This window comes from Syngnathoides biaculeatus, chromosome 9 (genome assembly GCF_019802595.1).
Source record: "Syngnathoides biaculeatus isolate LvHL_M chromosome 9, ASM1980259v1, whole genome shotgun sequence".
In the NCBI taxonomy this organism is placed as follows: domain Eukaryota; kingdom Metazoa; phylum Chordata; class Actinopteri; order Syngnathiformes; family Syngnathidae; genus Syngnathoides; species Syngnathoides biaculeatus.
The window spans coordinates 22,153,719-22,173,486 of NC_084648.1; the positions used below are offsets into that span (position 1 = coordinate 22,153,719).

General features: G+C 44.5%; 1 protein-coding gene across 1 annotated transcript in view; it reads left to right on the forward strand.

Annotated features, from left to right (window-relative positions):
* Positions 1 to 12,187, forward strand: part of LOC133506765 (syntaxin-3-like) — a 35,372-nt gene extending 23,185 nt beyond the window's left edge. Inside the window, exons 9-11 of the mRNA XM_061831214.1 lie at positions 4,878 to 5,012; positions 6,375 to 6,485; positions 11,745 to 12,187. Coding sequence (XP_061687198.1) covers positions 4,878 to 5,012; positions 6,375 to 6,485; positions 11,745 to 11,822 — 324 coding nt within the window. The 3' untranslated portion in view covers positions 11,823 to 12,187. The remainder of the gene's footprint in view (positions 1 to 4,877; positions 5,013 to 6,374; positions 6,486 to 11,744) is intronic.
* The last annotated feature ends 7,581 nt before the right edge of the window (positions 12,188 to 19,768 follow it).

Consider the following 19,768-nt stretch of genomic DNA (forward strand, 5'->3'; position numbering starts at 1 on the left):
TGGTTTACTCCCACAACCAAAAACACACATTAATTGGTGACTCTAAATTGACCCTAGGTGTGATAATGTCAGCACAGCTGCCTCCACCAGCAGCTCTTCACCTGCGCCTAATTCTCGCTAATTATGCCATGTATTCAAGCCTTACGTGTTGTATTACCAGTTCATTGTTTGATCTGCATGAGTATACAAGCTTCTTCTTGTGTATTTGACTCGTTGTCATGGCCAGCGTTCCTGTGGCACCACAGCCAAGTTTACTTAAGCCTTGTTTTTGCCTAGTAGGTATCTGACCTCATTTTCATGTTTTTGGACTTTGCCTTTTGCCACGTGTTTTTGTGCCTTTGCCTTTTTTGGACTGCTTATCTGTGTATGACCTCTGCCTGGAATAAAACCACCCTTAACATTCATTGCCTCAGAGTCCTGCATTTGGGTCCGACCCCTTGTCCCATGCTCGTGACAGGACAAAGTGGCCTGAAAAGGACACAGCAGGAAAAACGCACCGCCGTTGGTTGCGCCACCGGTATGCCTCCAAGTTCACTCAGCCTGCTGACCAAGTATCGTCTCTCAAAGTGGGCTTTGTCTTTTTATCCTCTCCTTCCTTGTCACTTGCACCCCTGTCCCCCATATGTGATGATTATCCTCCATGTCCGACATGTTCACTGGCATAAGTTTAATTACTCTGATTTTTCAAATTTTGAGGAGCACCTTGAGTTATATGACACCCTGCCCGATTCTGACTCAGATATAGATTTTGGTTTTCCCTTCCCTATTTTTAATCATCCATCCATTTTCTGAGCCGCTTAGCCGAGGGACATTCCTTTTCTTCTTCTGCCGATGAATCTGTTTTCCTCCTCTTCTTTGTCTTCAACCCACAGTAGCTGAATTTTTATCAACATCCAACAGCCTCTTTTTGTGACATTTCTGCTCGTAGGTGAGGGACCAGACAAAGTGCAGCTTGATAAAAACTCCTATGACGAATACAAATATAGGATCTAGGTTTCCCTTGCCCAGACACAGGTCACCGGGGCCCCCCTCTAAAGCCAGGCCTGGAGTTGGTGCTCGATGGTGCCTGCTCAGCCCAAAAGGGTAACTTGGACACTGCCTTGGACACTCAGGTGAAAAGGGATTGAGCTGTCAATTGATCACTGTGGGTGAGTTGGCTCCGTTGGTGAAGGAAGATGCTGGTCTGACATGGGAGGCCCAAACATACGGAATGTCTGGCGGATTCCTCTGTCATAAAGAATTTCAAATCCCACTTCCAAAAGAACTTTGTGTTTACAATATTTTGGGAGCTGCGGGCGACACTGAGTGACCATTTTCCACACCTCCATTGCTGAGGCGGCAAACCAGAACTGTGCTCGTAAGGTGGTCAGTAAATCATGTGGCAGCAATCCCTGAACCAGTTGGTAGACAACAACGGTGAAGGATGCCGTCAAGCTGAAGAAGGAGTGCTATCAGGCATGTTTGGAGTTGGGACTCATGAGGCAGCTGATGGGTACCGGCTGGCCAAGCCGAATGCAGCATTGGTGGTTTCTGAAGCAAAAACTTGGGCATGGGAGGAGTTCAAGTGAGGCCATGGAGAAAGATTTCATTCTGGTCCATCATCCGGCGTCTCAGGGAGGGGAAGCAGTGCACCATCAAGACTGTGAATAGTGATGGTGAGGTGCTGCTGAATTTGATTTGGGATGTTGTGAGTTGGTGTGGAGAATACTTGGAAGACCTCCTCAATTCCACCGACACTCATCCCCATGAGGAAACAGAGTCTGGGTTCTCTGAGGTGTGCTCTCCTTTCACTGGGGTTGAGGTCACCCAGGTGGTTAAAAAGCTCATCTGTGGCAAGGTCCTGGGGGTGGATGAGATCCACCTGGAGGTCCTAAAGGCTCTGGATGTTGTGGGGCTTTCCTGGTTGACATGCCTTCTGCAACATCGCGCGGCCATCAGGGACAGCGCCTCTGGATTGTCAGACTGGGGTGTGTTCTAACTACAGGGGACCACACTCCTTGGTCTCCCTGGTGAGGTAGGGTTTTCGTCCTAGCCGTGGAACAATGGACCAGCTCTATACCATCGGCAGGGTCCTCGAGGGTTCATGGAAGTTCGCCCAACATTTATGTTTCGTGGACTTGAAGACGGTGTTTGATTGTGTCCCTCGCAAAGTCCTATTGAAGATCGTTTGGGAGTATGGGGTACCAAACCCCCTTATACACGCTGTTCAGTCCCTGTATAACTGGTCTCAGAGTTTGGTCCACATTGCTGGTAGTAAGTTGGATTCACATTCACACCTATGAGAAATTTAGAGTCTTCATGTAAAGTGTGGAGTCACTGATGGTGTAGGGGTACACATGCCTGCCTTTGGTGCGGGCAGCGTGGGATCGATTCACGCTCAGTGATGGTGTCGATATCTACCCTGTGACTGACTGGAGACCAGTTCAGGGTGTAGTCTGCCTTTTGCCCGAAGCTCGCTGGGATAGGCTCCAGCTTTCCCGCAACCCTTGTGAGGATAAGCAGCTTGGATAATGACATGACATTTCATGTGTGTTTTTGGGATGTCAGAGTTTTTCTACGTGCCTCGGGAAAACCTACACAGGCACATAGATAACGTACAAACTGCGCAAAAGCATTTACACCTCGATCCTCAGAACTGTGAGGCAGATCTGCTAATCATTTGTCCACCGTTCCACCACTCCAGAACCAAACCCTAGCTCAATAGTTTTAAAACTGTTTTTGGACACGCCCCCTTTTTGAAGAGGAACCTTTAACACTCCACCCATCCGCAGCATGAAATTTTGTCTGATGGGAGTGTGGAGTGTGGGGGGTGTTAGCACAAAAAAATTTACAAACAGGGGTGGGTGATTGAGCTGAAAATTTGAAAGCATGGGTGGGAGGTGGGGGGGGGCTTCAAGCGGGCGGGCTGAAATAAACAATTTGCAGCCCCCCTGTCATGACGGGACACACCAATTGGAAAGCCACTGACCTAGATAAAATGATAATTCTCAACAGTTGCCTGTCTTGAAATACTAAAGATCCTAATTTTTGTTGTTTTTTTAGTTTTTGCTTGTTTTGTTAATTTTTGTTAGCGTGTCTGGCATCTGACTGATGCATTTAATGATATACAGTGAAGAAAATAAATATTTGAACACCCTGTTATATTCTAGGTTCTCCCAGTTAGAATTCATGGAGGGGTCTGAAATTTTCATCGTAAGTGCATGTCCACTGTGAAAGAGATAATCGCAAAAGAAAAATCCAGAAATCACATTGTATGATTTTTTTTAACGATTTATTTGTGTGATACAGCTGCAAATAAGTATTTGAACACCTGAGAAAACCAATGTTAATATTTGGTATAGTAGCCTTTGTTTGCAATTACACAGGTCAACGTTTCCTGTAGTTGTTCACCAGGTTTGCACACACTGCAGGAGGGATTTTGGCCCACTCCTCCACGCAGATCTTGTCTAGATCAAACAGGTTTCTGGGCTTTCGCTGAGAAACACGGAGTTTCAGCTCCCTCCAAAGATTTTCTATTGGGTTTAGATCTGGAGACTGGCTAGGCCGCGCCAGAACCTTGATATGCTTCTTACGGAGCCACTCCTTGGTTTTCCTGGCTGTGTGCTTCGGATCATTGTTATGTTGAAAGACCCAGCCACGACCCATCTTCAATGCTCTGACTGAGGGAAAGAGGTTGTTCCCCAAAATCTCACAATACATGGCCGTGGTCATCCTCTCCTACAGTGCAGTCGTCCTGTCCCATGTGCAGAAAACACCCCCAAAGCATGATGCTACCACCCCCATGCTTCACAGTAGGGATGGTGTTCTTGGGATGGAACTCATCATTGGTCTTCTTCCAAACACGGTTAGTGGAATTATGTAACGGTGGTCCCAGCTCTTTTCAGGTCATTGACCAAGTCCTGCCATGCCATGCGTGCTTTAAAACCATGACGTCCTTGGACCTTGGAAATGGTGATCCCAGGTCTTTTCAGGTCATTGACCAAGTGCTTTCGTGTAGTCCTGGGCTGATTCCTCACCTTTCTAAGGATCATTGAGACCCCACGAGGTGATAGCTTGCATGGGGCTCTACTCCGATTGAGATTGACCGTCATGTTTAGCTTCTTCCATTTTCCAATGATTGCTCCAACAGTGGACCTTTTTTCACCAAGCTGCTTGGCAATTTCTCCGTCGCCCTTTCCAGCCATGTGGAGATGTACAATTTTTTCTCTAGTCTCTTTGGAAAGCTCTTTAGTCTTGGCCATGTTACAAGTTTGAGTCTTACTGAATGTATGGGGTGGACAGGTGTCTTTATGCAGCTAACGACCTCACACAGGTGCATCTGATTCAGGATAATACATGGAGTGGAGGTAGACTTTTAAAGGCGGACTAACAGGTCTTTGAGGTTTAGAATTCTAGCTGATAGACAGGTGTTCAAATACTTATTTGCAGCTGTATCACACAAATAAATAGTTAAAAAATCATTCATTGTGATTACTGGATTTTTCTATTTATATTATCTCTCTCACAGTGGACATGCACCTATGATGAAAATTTCAGACTCCTCCATGATTTCCAAGTGGGAGAACTTGCAATATAGCAGAGTGTTCAAGTACTTATTTTCTTCACTGTACATTAGTTTCTGTTTCCAACTGTACTGGAAAAATGCCACAACTCAAGGGAGTTAAACGGTGTTGATACCCTGAAGTGGAAAAGTAGAAATTGATGGAGGTTGCTGTGCATGGTCAGGAATGTTATTGTCACTTTTGTTAACAGTTAACAAACAACCCTTGCCAGGCCTTGGCACTCGCTTGAGACAGGTAGCTCTTGCATTATAGTGCTCTCAAATAGAATAAACTGTCTTTTTTCAGTTTTGATAACAATTTGAACTGTTTCCACAGATTATGGATTCAAAGTTAAACCAGCAGGCCGTGAACGAGATTGAGGCTCGTCACAAAGACATCATTAGGTTGGAGAGTAGCATCAAGGAGCTCCATGACATGTTTGTTGATATCGCTATGCTAGTTGAGAACCAGGTATGTGTCAAACAAAATAGATAAAGATAAGATAAAAACAAATTAGCATTTTATATAAATAAATAAAGCTCTTGTTAAGAAAAAACATTGTTTAGAATTTTGTACGAATGCATTTGCTGTATTCTTCTTCTCTTTTGGCTTGTCTTGTCAGAGCTGTTCCCTGATGCAGTCCCACTTCCACCATAAATTCTTCTGTCACACCTACGGCACACCTCAGTACTGTTCTGCTGCCCTCATACCTGTCCTGTACTATTCTAACATGTTTCTCCACCAGACCAGACATAAGCATTTAGTACCACAGTTCCTCTCTTGGTATTAATAATCAAACATCCATATACTAATGATTTCCAAAGGAATCTATAAAGCCTAAACTAAATTTATTTTTATACCATTACAATCATTGGCAGAAACACAACACAGTGAGGAAAGTGACGAGGAAAAGCTTAAACGAAAATCATCACTTGGTCTATGTTTCAGTTAAATAATTTTATCATGGCCCATCAAAGGTAATCAACCATACTGTCTTGACTATCGTAAATGAATGTCTTAAAAAATGTTTTGTATGCATCATGATTATCTGTCATCTAGAAGAGTGATTTTCAACTGGTGGGTCATTGGGGAAGTTGTGGACCAATAATGGGCAGGTCAGTAGGGCTGCCAAGATTAGTCCTCTCGGCACGACTACGTTGATGATCAAAATAGTCGACAATTAAGTTAATAGTCTTTGTTGTTTTATTTGTCTGTGTTGTGATGCACATAGACAATATTGGTAATCTAGGTATATTATATAATATGGGTACATTGATGGACTGTGGGCTCATTCCACATAAACAGACAAATTCTGGTTAAACTGGAGTAGTAGGAGGAGCACTCCCACTGTGTGGTGAAATATTTAACGTGCATCCCGGGTTGGACTTGCCTTTTATTTCAAAATTAAACATTATTTTGACATGTACTTGTGTTAAAAGTTATTACTTTGGTTCAGGGACTTTCCTAAAAAGAAAAAATCAGTTCCGATATTTAAATTCTGTGTCTGCATTATGGGCAGTTTTGATATTTAATTTGATTATTTATTGTACGTACATTCTAAGGGTCATGTTCATCATTAGTCTGTGAAAGGTACTTTGAACATAAAAGAATGTAATAATGTAGTTCCAATATGATATACTGTAGATTACTGTATGTTTTCAAAGATTATTCTTTAAGAATGCATTTTCATTTTTCTTCTTAAATTCCATTAATTGGGTTGTTACATGATAACATGAGGAAAATGCAAGTCTCAGGGTGACAACAGTTGAGAACTACTGATTACAGAATGTGTTTGTATTCACTCTATTCCTTTCTTGGCTTGCCATTTCTCAGGGTGGCATGATTGACAGAATTGAAAGTAACATGGACCAATCGGTGGGGTTTGTAGAAAGAGCTGTGGCTGACACCAAGAAAGCTGCCAAGTTTCAACAGGAAGCACGCAGGGTGAGCGTGGGTTGATTTTCATCGAGTTATAGCATATAACATATGTTATAGCTAATTGACATCTTACATTGATGAAAGCAGACAATCATAACATGTATAAATACTATTTCAGATGGTTGCAGACAAATGTAGTGTTTTTTTTAATATCACTTGCATTGACAATATTATGAAAACAAGCATTTAAAGTTATTCTACAAAAAATGTAGACTACTATTTAAAATAGTGTACTACTGTATCATGGTACACTAAACATTGTTCTACACAGTGGTACCTTGATTTACAAATGGTCCAACTTCCGTGTTTTTAAATTTACCAGCCTGACATCAATTGATTTTTTTCCCCTTTGTGTGACTCGGCGTGATTCAGACACATGTGTGAGGTTAATAAAAATGGACAAAGAAATGGGGGCACCTCAGTTTTCAAACAATTTTGGACAAATATTGCTTGGATGTTTGTCAAACTATGCTTTTCATCGTCCACACTCAGTTCAGCTTTTTCTCTCATGGCCTTTACATGCACTGGACTACACATAATTTAATAATCTTGTATGGTTGCTGTAAATTAGCTCTCTGCATGGCTCCCAAGAATGTGTACTGTACTGTGTATTGCAGTGTATTGTGCTATTAAGAAGCCGTGGAATGTGTTGCTCTTGGGTTTGTGGCTTCAGAGTGGCTAGCGAGGAAGAGAACTTTCGGTCGCATAATTTTTTTATTCAATTGTTTCTTCTGAAGAGCCCAAATACTCAGCTCAGGAGTAGTCTATTCCAGACCGGGGGATTACGGCCCGAGGGCCACATCCGGCCCAATGGGTGACCCTGTCCAGGCCGCATGAGGCCAATCATAAATTAGAAAATAAAAAACTATACATGTATATCGTGCATCCAGTACAGCTGTGTTGCTGCTTTTTTTAAGCATTATGTTTGTATTTACTTTCTTATGGATGCACGTGTGAGCGGTGAGTGTAGGTAATCAGCAACAAATGATGCTAGCTAGGCTACCCTCAAGATGTCAAATCACAACAAAAAAAAAGAAAAGTTGATAATGAATGCTGTGTTTTCAACAAAACATGGACTGCCAATTACTTCTTGAAAGAAGTTAACAATAAACCTGTCTGCTTAACTTGTAGTACACAGGTGTTAAAAGACAACAATTTGAATCACCACTGTATGACCAAACTGAGGATAAATACAACTGATAGGGGAGAAGAAAAAATAAACTGCAAAGCCAACAATAATTTTTTGACATATGGGTGGCGCAGAGGACGAGGAAGGAGAGAACAAAAAGACAGAGCCCACTGGGAGAGGGGATGCTTGGTCGGCACACTGAATGTGCTTGGAGGTGGTGTGACCGGCGACACCATATTTTTCCTGTTGTGTCCTGTTCTGGACAGTTTGTTCCGTCACAATCATGTGACAAGGGGTAGGAGTCAAATGCAGGACTCCGAGGCATACACAGGTAAGCAGTCCAAAAAAGGCAAAGGCACAAAAGCATGGGGTAAAAGTCAAGGTCCAAAAACATGAAAACGAGGTTGAATAACTTCTTGGCAAAAACAAGATTTGACTTAGCTATGGTCACACAGGAGTGCTGGCCGTGACAACAAGGCGAATACACAACAAGAGGCTTGTATATTCACGCAGACTAATGCAGCCTCATGCAACAAACTGACAACTGGCAATATAACACACAAGGCTAACAGCCCGTTGTCATGCCTATAAACATTCTAAAATACATATTGTCATGAAAAATACAGTCTATATGAAAAAATAAATATGAGCGGAGAGTGTGTGATCCATGTGTAAAGTTGCGTAAGTCTCATCCGACATCCAAGTGGTAGCCACGTAGTCTGCGACGTCATTAGCTGATCTTACACTGGGATATTCACCATTGAAAACACAGAGTGGCAGTTGCTATGGGACACGGAAGCTCTTTTCAAAGAAGAGAACATCTCACAATGGAGTGAAGTGACTGGGGCAATATTACCCTATCGTTTTGAGCCATATTTAGATGATATGCAGATCACTTCTAACTAACAACAGACAGTATGTATGAGCCACCTGGGCGCCGACGGTTAACGTTGACACATTTAGCACACCTGATTTACATACGCGGATCTTTTGTTACGTTCTGAGAGAATTACATCTGTTCCCCCCCAACTATTGTTTTTTTTTAATAGCTCTATACACACCTACCTGTCATTTAGGACCCACAAAGCGCTTTTCCTTTGCACCTGTGCAATCCATTTTTTATGACTAACCGGGTCTTTTTGAAAAATATGTAGAGTAAATCCATTCTCCCAAGTTTTCAAATAATATCCAGCAATACGAGTCGGCATTTTGACTAACACATAGGATCAAAAAGCTACCTTCCAGCAGGTAAAACTAGTATAAACACATGAGCCCGCACGAGCTTCTCCAAAACCAATCCCTCGAGAGGATTTTCATGGCGGGAGTTACAAAAAGCCATATATGTCAAAATCATGTTTTGTGATGAAAAAACAGATGGGTCCATTCTGGCTGCCTTTTTTTCCATTAATAACATACTAAAAATCATGCATTTCATGATGTCAGAGATGTTCCTAGAAAAACAGCTAAGACAAGCCTGGAGGGCTGTAGTGAGTAAACTCAAACCAACCAAGATTGTCTTTCTGAGCTTGCGAGGGACAGGCTGGGAGACCCACTGCGTGAGTGCTCTCCCTCAGACTGCCAAAGTGGTAGTCCCCGTCTGCTCTTTTTTTATTGCTTTCTGAGGTCAAAAGTTTACATGGTTTCAAGCTCACTTAGTAAAAATGCTGAAACAGATGGCTACACCATCAGCACATAAACACTAATGTACATGTTTCTTCAAGGCTCCAAGAATGTCCTGATAAACCCACAAAAGCACAAAAGCAGGGCATTGTTTAAGCACATGTTTACGGCATTTGGGGGGGTATCCTCTTGTAGTAGAAAGAGGGGTATCTCATCCCAATGTTGAGGAGTATCTGTTTAAGGTCAGAAGGGAAACACTCTGAGGTCAGAATGGACACATCGCTTCCCAGTGTTCGGGAGTATCTGCCTGAGATCGGCAGGGGGGCATCGCGTCCCAGGTGTCACTGGGTCACATTCTAAGTCACGCACACAGCTCGAAAAGAAAATAATTCAGACGAAGACTAACAGAAACAAACGCATGATAAAACAATTCTAACAGTAACTATAGAAGTAATGATATGCTTTTATCATGATAACTAACATAGTAATTAATTCTTTCACACATGACAGTGGGGCTTTAAATACATGGCATAATTCGCGACAATAAGCCGCAGGTGAGCAGCTGCTGCTGGAGGTAGCTGAGCATAGGGCAGTGGCCTGGCCACACCCCTGACAAATCCAGGGGGGACACTAGCTTGAAGCATAAAATGGTGCCAAGCAAACATCTGGGTGAATTGTGCAGATTTTAGTGATGGTAATAATTTGCTGTCATGAGATGCATGGGCAAACAATTCAGTCAAAAAAAATAACAGCTTCATAAACTCCACGTGACAAAAATAAGACCCACAAAAATGGCACGAGCCAACTCTGCATGAGAGGTTAATTGTAGAACAAATGAATGATTTTTCTTTTCCAGACCCATAACTTAAAATCTTCAACCATGACTTGCAACTAGAAAAAAAGCCACTTTTTGGCAGTTTATGTTATGTCAATCTTTGACCATCATAAAAACTTGAAATGAACAGAGGACCAAAGTACAAATACCGTTTTGGAATATAATTGGAATCCCTGAAAAAGAAACCAAGAGTCAGAGCTGTAGCATCAGTTGCAGCTGGAATTGTTTCGCTCTCAGGAGGGGGAGACACCAATCTCTAGACCAGGGGTCGGGAAACTATGGCTTGCGAGCCACACCTGGCTCTTTTGGTGGTTGCGCATGGCTCGCAGAGCCCTCATAACAACATACTGTATACAGGAGGAGTGCTCAATGTGTCCCTGGTCGGCCGCGAGGAAGTTGTGGTTGATCGCGTAACCGCGTGGCCAAGAAAGCAAAAAAAAGACGTCAGCATCTTTTTTTTTTCTTTTGAACATTTTGGCACCACACGTAAGTTTCTCTAACAACGAGCTGCTACACAGCCTCCAATGTCGGCCACACACTCCTCTTCGTAGTTTACCTTGCACTGCCCCCTCCTCCGCTCTTAAAGGGGTACACTCATAATTACAAATGTTATAGTCCTTACACAGCCTATCAATGTGGTTTATAATGACAGCGTGCTTATGCACTGCCCACTACCGGACATTTTTTACATAAAGACATGCCTCTGTCGGCAACCATTGTTGGCAGGCGCACATAAGTCTGGACAAATGAAAAAAATTCAATTTTCTGACCAGCTGATTGTGAAAACTTGGAACGGCACAAACCACACACTGCGGGAAGTAAGAATTGCTGTACTGACAATATTTGGTTATACCAAGGCATATGAAAAGTCTTTCTCACATAAAAAAAAAAACATTAAGACCAACTTACGTTCATGAATAATGGATGGAAGTCTCAAAGGCCGCATGAAGTTGAGTTTAATGACGTATGAAACAGACAACTAAGCCATCAGCAAAGAAGTCGCATTAATGGTAAAAAGTACTTTTGTCATCATTGGTTAGCAACGGCATAATGTTATTTCAATGAAATTAGAGACTTATTGTACTCTTAAAGTGTTTGGGTTACATAAAATCCATGAATACACTTGTATTCAGTTTTGAAAATATTGGATGGCTCTTTTTTAATTACCTTTTAAAATATTTTCCGTTTATGGCTCTCTCAGCCTAAAAGGTTCTCGACCCCTGTTCTAGACTAAGGTAGCATCAATACACTACTTCATGAGTGTGTGTCTGGTGTGTGCGTGCATGTGCAAGTGTTACTTTCAACTCACTTATAGTCATAAAATCGTATTGTCTTGTTTTTGTGTGCTTACATTTTACACAAGTGCTATTCATCCATCCATCCATCCATCCATCCATCCATCCATCCAACTATCAACTTTTCAATACCGTACTTATCCTTAGTGGGGTCAGTGGCTAGAATCGGGGGTATATAAACAGCATTCACACTCACATTCATACCTATGGGCAATTTTGAGTCCTCAGTCAACCTGTGCTGTTTATCTCTATTAAAAACATAAAAAAACAACACAACAAAGTCAAGATATTACTGTATTTTTTGACATAGTACATTTACATGTTTTAAATCTTTCTTATTACACTGACATAACTTTTGTTTATATCTTCTCTTTCATGGTCTGAAGAAACAAATGATGATCTTCTGTTGCTGTGTATTATTGGCTGTCGTCCTGGGTTCATTTGTCTACAGTTTTATAAAATAGCCTTCTTTGACTTGCCCAGTCCAAACCAAAGGTGAGCAACATAAAATTGTACCGTCCCCTACAGAAAAACAACAACACTGGACCCAGGAAACCCTTTGGACATCTCAAGTGAGGATAAGACTGCACATGTTGTTTTTTAACCATTTTGTATCAAAGAGTATGTGTTACATTTATGAAGTCAAGGACCTGGTCCAGTGAACAAAAACATATATTTCTGCATGTAACAAAAACATTTAGATGCAAGTTGAGTTCCTTACTTTTGAAATAAAAAAAATCTTGTCTTTTTTGAGTCCTTATTGTATTCATGAATTTAAAGTCAAACCTAAATTATCCACCCGTTGTGGACTGTCAACTGGCAAAATACTATTTCATGCAACAATCTAAAATATATATTTGGAAAATAACAGCCAATTAAACTACAGTATTTATTTTAACTGGTTTATGTTCTTTTTCTTCCTGAACTTCAGCATATAGTATTGGGCTGTAAGGCATCACCTTTGTATTCACACACAATTGTAAGCTACCTATTTGTGAGGCATGAACATTGTTGAGTTCATGTTGCATAGCATTAATCGTTCAATTTTTTTCAGAATCTTTTTTATCTTTTCATTGATCCTGAGTTTACCTATTGGTGGTTGAATAGATCATCAATGTCAACGTCAATATATCATTGTAGCAGGTATCACTCATCAGCAGTTGTGAGCCATATTGAGCATTGTTAAAAAAAAAACTCTAGAAATCTACAAATTTAGATTTACATTTGAAAGATGAAGAAAAAATATATAAAACAAATGTATATTAAATACTCCTAGTTATTTCTGACGTGTTTTTTCTATCCATTTTTCTAACTAATTTTTAGGAGACCAGGCAGGAATCCAGTGACCTGCAACAGGTTAAGATCATTGTCATCCTATCTCTAAGGGAGATGTCGTACTCTCTGCGGAAGAAACTCATTTTTGTCGCTTGTATCAGGGATCTTATTCTTTCGGTCATGACCCACAGCTCATGAGCATAGGTGAGGGTAGGAACATAGATTGACCAGTAAATATAACCTTTGCTTTTTGGCTTAGCTCCTTCTTCATCACAACGGACCGATACAATGAACTCATTACAGCAGATGCTGCACTAATCCACCTGTCGATTTCCGGTTCTATTCTTCCTTCACTCATGAACAAGACCACATGATATTTGAAGTCCTCCACTTGAGGAAAGATCGTCTGGCACTGAATACTACAAAAACAAAGAAATCCATTGTGGACTTCAGGAAGAACAAAACTGAACTGGCTCCGCTCTTCATCAACAGCGAGTGTGTGGAGAGAGTCCACACATTCAGGATGCTGGGAGTCCTGATTTCTGAAGACCTCTCCTGGAGAGACAACATCACAAATTAAGAAGGCTCAATTGCCTCTCCACTTCCTAAGAGTTCTCATGAAGAATAACCTGGACACAAAGTTGCAAATGGCCTTCTATTGCTCATCCAGCAATAGCCTGGTGATGTACTATGTATCCATCTGGTTTGGGAGTTACATTGAGGCAAACAGAGTAAGGCTTCAGAAGGCAATAAAATCAGCACTGAAGATCGTTGGCTGCCCTTTCCCGTCCATGGATTCCTTTCGGTGCCTCAGCAGTGCTCAGAACATTATTAAGGACAATACACACCCAGGTTATCAACTGTTTGAGCTCCTGCTATTTGGAAGCTGATGGAGATGTGCAAAAGCAAAGACCAACAGACAAAGGAGGAGCTTTTTTCCGAAAACCATTACCATTATCATCCTGAGCTCTCTCTCATCTTTTCTCTTGCTGCGCTGTAAATGCAAATGCACACTGATTTCGATATCTTGTCTAATACCTTTAATGCAGTGACCCCCAACCTTTTTATCACCGCGGACCGATCAATACGATGCAATACAATTTTTACCGCGGACTGGGAGTCAGGGGGTATGTTAGATTTTTTATATTGAATATCGTTTGTATTGACAATCAAATATAATAAACATAATCATAAATAATAATAATGAAATAAAATAAGAGACAAAAATACACATGTAAAAATAATGAACAAGAACAAGCAATTCCACATTTCTTTCTCTTTCATCTATACATATCTACACAACAGTTCAATTTTTTTTTTTTAATTATTAAACACTCCGGTGGAACGGTGGCTCAGCTGGTAAAGTCCTGGACTCACAGTTCTGAGGACCCAGTGGAGTTTGCATGTTCTCCATGTGCCTGCCTCCCACATGCCAAAAAACATGCAAATTAATTGAGCAAACTAAATTGCTCCTAGGTGTGATTCTGAGTGCGGCTGTTTCTCTCCATGTGCCCTGCAATTGGCTGGCAACCAGTTCAGGGTGTACTATGCCTCCTGCCTCTTGAAAGCTGTGATAGACTCCAGCACTCCGCGTGACCGTCGTGAGGATAAGTGGTAAAGAAAATGGATGGATGGATTATTAAACTCCATTTTTCAACAGATTAAATAAAGTTTTCAGTTTGAACCATCTCCTCTCCCCTCTGCCTCATTTCACTCTGTTGGCGACCAGAGCACTCTGACTGGTCGCCAACAGAGTGAAATAACATTTAAATATGCCTTCAAAATAAGATACATACACCACAAAAATGAATTTAAAGTGCATGAAAATTTTAACTCACCATAACCCTAACACCTGAGCTTGTTTCTCTGCAATGAGATGGTCTCATCTGCAGATAATGGGAGACAATGACACCCGAAATGTGTTGCTTCCAGTTTATTCCGTTGTTTTGTTTTGGTTGCTGTTACTCCAAAAAACTGCATTTCACACAGGTAAGATGTTTGAAATGGCAACAAGGTTTTCAGTGCTTTGGTGGCTATCTCTGGGTATTCTGCCATGACTTTAAACCAGAACATGGGCAGAGTTGTTGTCTCGAAAATACATATAAAACCCACCGTCATTTACGATCTAAGGCAGTTGCTCTTCTTGTTGCACAAACATGCTGGATTCACCTGGTTTGTTGATAAATGGGTCACGGATCCATCCCTTAGCAGTTTATTGATCCTCTTTGGTTGGGAAGTAGCACTCGAACTGTTTTAATAGCAAAGACAGGTGATCGTGGACGAGGTCGAAGAATGAATGTGCTGCCGGTGGCGACTTATTTTCTGAGAGAAATCTTTGCAGTGTCTCTCGTAATCCAAACACTCATGCAAGCGATTTCTCGCTGGATAACTTCTTATGGGTAAGTTTCCAATGATGTCACCAAAGTCCCAGGATTCCCTAAGACGTCTTCTTTTCCTTTCGGCTTGTCCCGTTTGGGGTTGCCATAGCGTGTCATCTTTTTCCGTCTAAGCCTATCTTGTGCATCTTCTTCTCTAAAATCCATTGTTCTCATGTCCACCCTCACAACATCCATCAACCTTTTCTTTGGTCTTCCTATCGCTCTTTCGCCAGGCAGCTCCATCCTCAGCACCCCTCTACCAATATACTCACTCTCTCGCTTCTGTACATGTCAAAAGCATCTAGGCTTGGTCAGGAGGCAGCCTTGGATTGGTCACCAACGAGGCCAGATCATGAAGCGGCTGGGATCCATCAGGAGCGAAGAGGATGATGGAGAGAAGGACCACAACCATCCCAAAGTCTCTCCAGCTCCGGGGTGGCTCAACAGAACTCCCCGTGTGGGACGGCCGTGGACCGGTCGCCGCTGGTCCTCCTGGACAGCAACGTGAGAAGGCGGCGGCAGCGGCATCGCCACCTCCTCCTGGACAGCAACATGAGAAGGCGGTGGCAGCGGCATCGCCACCTCCTCCTGGACAGCAACGTGAGAAGGCGGCGGCATCGGCATCGCCACCTCCTCCTTGACAGCAACGTGAGAAGACGGCGGCATCGCCACCTCCTCCTGGACAGCAACGTGAGAAGGCGGCGGCATCACCACCTCCTCCTGGACAGTAACGTGAGAAGGCGGCGGCGCAACCATCGCCGTCGGAGCAGGAACGGGGGGGGGGGGCGACCGCGGACCGGTCGCCGACGAAGCAGGAGCGTGGAGCAGACACGGACCGGTCGCCACCAGTACTCCTGGGCACGGACGAGAAGCGGCTGGGGAGACATCGCCACCTCCTGGACACCAAGGTGAGGCGGCGGCGGATCGGTCTCCCCTGCCACGTGAGCTCTGCTCGGCAGCGGATCAGTGACCACCACCGCATGAGTATAAGTCAAGTAACGAGTCCGTCGAAATTGCAACGTGGGCGTGGCGAGGTGGGGGATCCGTTCCCACTGGAACATGCGCTTGGGTTGGTCGCCGATCAGTTGCCACTGCCGCGTGAGCAAAAATCCGTAATGAGTCCGTCGAAACTTCAACGTGGGAGTGTCTCGGCAGCAAATCCATTGCGACAGCGACATGAGCCTTGCTCGATAGTGGATCCGTTGCCACTGCCGCGTGAGCAAAAGTCAGTGACGAGTCCATCGCAGTCGCGATGTCAGCGTAGCTCGGTTGGTTCTCTAATCCTTGCTGGACCTGAGCCGTAAGAGCCGCCAATTCGGCGCTCTGCCGCTCTATCTCTGCCCACATTTCACGGCAGAACACCTCGTGATCTGGCGGCCCCTCCTCCCTCTGGGCTGGAAACTTCGCCACCAGCTGCGGGTCTGCCGTTGCCGGTGAGGAGTGGGAGGACAAGGACGGAGTCTTTGTTGCCGCGCAGCGGGAGGCACAAGGGAGGGCCCGGCCTGGGCGTCTCCACTTTCTGCCACGCGGAGGTTTCGGGTAGATGGCCAAGCGGGTTCCCACAAGCGGGTTGGTGTACTCGGACCTACCGGGCGAAGACGCTCGGTTGCTGGAAACGCGGGGAGGTGAAGCAAACTGACTGGGATGAAAGATCAGGCGAAGAGATTCATAATCAAAATAATCTGAGTCGTACTCAGGCAGCTGGTCATATAAATCAAGGTCCTCCTTATAGTCCGAAAAATCCGAGTCCAAAAGAATATGCGGTGCTGGACGAGTCGTGGTCGGGACGTATTCATAGCTCGCCGGTGGAGCATATGACACGGAAGCGGAGGACGTCATGGAGCCTACCCGGATCGGACAGGTTTGGTCCTCCAGCAGTCGGTCTACCTGGCGTCGGTCCCGGCGACGCCGGGTCTTTCCTGCTGGGTCCTGTTTTGGCCAGATCGTTCTGTCGCGACCCATCGGAACGGAGGGTGGACCCAAATGCAGGGGGACACGGGAGACGCAGATGTAAATCTGGCAAAACGTTTATTATTCAATGGTCGGGGATCGGGCAGGCAGTCAGGTGCAGCAGCGGTAGTTGGGACGTCGGGCGAAGAGAGCAGATGAGCGGGCAGGCAGGAGTCGGTACACGGGAGAACGATCAAAGCAGGCAGAAGTGTCAAAGGAGTCTGGTTTACGGGGTCGGTCGGAGAACAGGCGAAGGTCGGTACACAAGGGTTGACGATCAGGGATACGAGAGTGCTGGAACGGGACATGAACCTCAACGATCTGGCGGAGAACCAGTCGTCATCGGGGTCCTATATATACAGGGGATAATCAGCCCACATGAGGCGCAGGGGTGTGCCTCCCAATTAGCGTGGCTGCAGGGGCACCCACACAGCCCGGGCTGGAACGGCAGGATCATGACACTTTGCCCTTCATCCTAGTGGATATTCTTCTGTTACAGAGAACATCGGACACCTTCTGCCAACTGTTCCATCCCGCTTGGGCCCGTTTCTTCACTTCCTTACTATACTCACCATTGTTCTGTATTGTTGACCCCAAGTATTTGAAGTCGTCCATCCTCTCTATCTCTTCTCACTGTAGCCTCACTCTTCCCCCTCTACCGCTCTCAATCACGCACATATATTCTGTTTTACTTCGGCTAATCTTCATTCCTCTCCTTTCCTGTGCCTCCATCTTTCGAATTGTTCCCCCGCCTGCTCCCTGCTTTCACTGCAGATCACAATATCATCTGCGAACATCATACCAAACAGTACTTCAGGGTAGGGTGTTGACCACACCGGAGCCAACTGTCAAAAAATGTCATTTGGTCTTTGCGTCAGTAGGTCATTTCTGCTTGACGGTCGATTAGCTGCCTTGGTCATCGTAGATTCGCTGCGTTCATTCATGGGATGCCGGGATGCCCCTTGTCGCCCTACAGATCATTGCTTTTACCGTGTCGTAATGGTGGTCAACTTCAGTCTGGTCCGTGACCAATCCAGCTTTTGCCTGGGCATCTGCTAGTTTGTTACCAACAATACCGCAATGATTAGGGCACCAGGTGAAGGTCACCTAGCACCCCCGCTCCATAAACTCTGACAGGAGTATGAGGATATTTCGTTCACCGTTGTTCTTGAAGGTGGTCGGCGGGTATATTGTCTGGATGTGAAGGAGGCAGAAAAGGCTGACACTGACCACTCAGGTTTTCAGGATGGTGTCGTCAGCCCAAATGAACTGCAACACCTTGACTATTGCTTTGATCTCCGTCTGGAAGGATGAACACCATCAGCCTGTTGGAATGGCGAAGGAGCAATGGACTTAGGGGTCACTTGGATGGCCAGTGGTGGCGACGATTCCATCACTGCCTGATGTGGTACTACTCATTGCTGCTCCGTCTGTGTATAGGACCATGTTCAGTCGTTGAAGGACCCACTTCTTGTCAGCTTTCACATCTCCTGCCTTGCTGGTGGTGGTCTCGAAGACGAGTCCACCTGTCTCCAATCAGGGTGGGAGAAGTTCTGGCTCATGGGGGGGATTGGATGCTCCAACAATGGATTTCCAGGTCTCACTATCCTTCTGGCCCCAGGCGGTCTTTTTGATTAGTTGTTTCACTTCTTTCTGCGCAATTTCAAACCGTTTTGACTTTTCAATTGCAATGGCGCAATGTCCACCTCCACCAGGATAGCCTCTGCCAGGATGGCCTCTGCCAGTGTGGTTTTGAGTTGGCTCTTGATGGCTCGACCTGCAAAGCGCTGACACATTTCTAGCTTCTCCATCGTGGTTAGGAGATCCATGGGAGCCAAGATGCTGCTGGGTATTCGACCTGTGCCCGATGCATTGCGATGTAAGTTGAGCGTAGAGTCCACTTCTCGTAGCCCCACTTGGTTGTCGCAAGGCATCACAGGGCTCCAGCCTGGCGTCGCAGCTTCTGGTTGCTGCATGGTGGTTAAAGGTCAGTTGGCGGTCATACGTCATGCCAAGGAACTTAGGGTAGGGATTGCACTTCAACAGTTGGCCGTTTAGCTAAAGAGATGGGTGCCAGCTGATAGCGAGGGTAGAGTACTTCAAATATTTAGGGTGAACAATCCAGAGCAATGGTGAGTGTGGTAAGGAAGTGAAGAAACGGGTCCAAGCAGGTTGGAACAGCTGGCGGAAGGTGTCTGGTGTGTTATGTGACAGAAGAGTCTCTGCTAGGATGAAGGGCAAAGTTTAGAAATGAGCTCATTAGAGGGATAGTCAAAGTTGGAGGTATTCGAGAGAGCAGACTTCGATGGTTTGGACATCTTCAGAGTCGAGAGAGTGATTATATTGGTGGAATGGTGCAGAGGATAGAGCTGCCAGGCAAAAAAGTGAGAGGAAGACCAAAGAGAAGGTTTATGGATGTGGTGAGGGAAGACATGAGGCTAATTGGGGTTAGAGAGGAAGATGCAGAAGATAGGCTAAGATGGAAAAAGATGACATGCTGTGGCGACCCCTGATGGGACAAGCCGAAACAAAAAGAAGAAGACTCCATGTCTCACTGTTGCAGTGAACATTCTGCCTGGTGGAGGTCCAAGCTTGGCTCCAAACAGCGATGTCATCTGCAAACAAGCTAACTTCCATGTTGTTGAGGTTGGTAGTTAGGTCATTGATGTAAAAGAGGTACAGGAGTGGTGAGAGCAGGCTTTCGAGCTGGCTGCCCGATGGAGAACATTGGAGGGAGAGTGGTGCTGCTGCTGTTGGTTGAATACCGCTAAGGCTATCATGAGAGGCGGTGCCTACTGCTGCTGCTA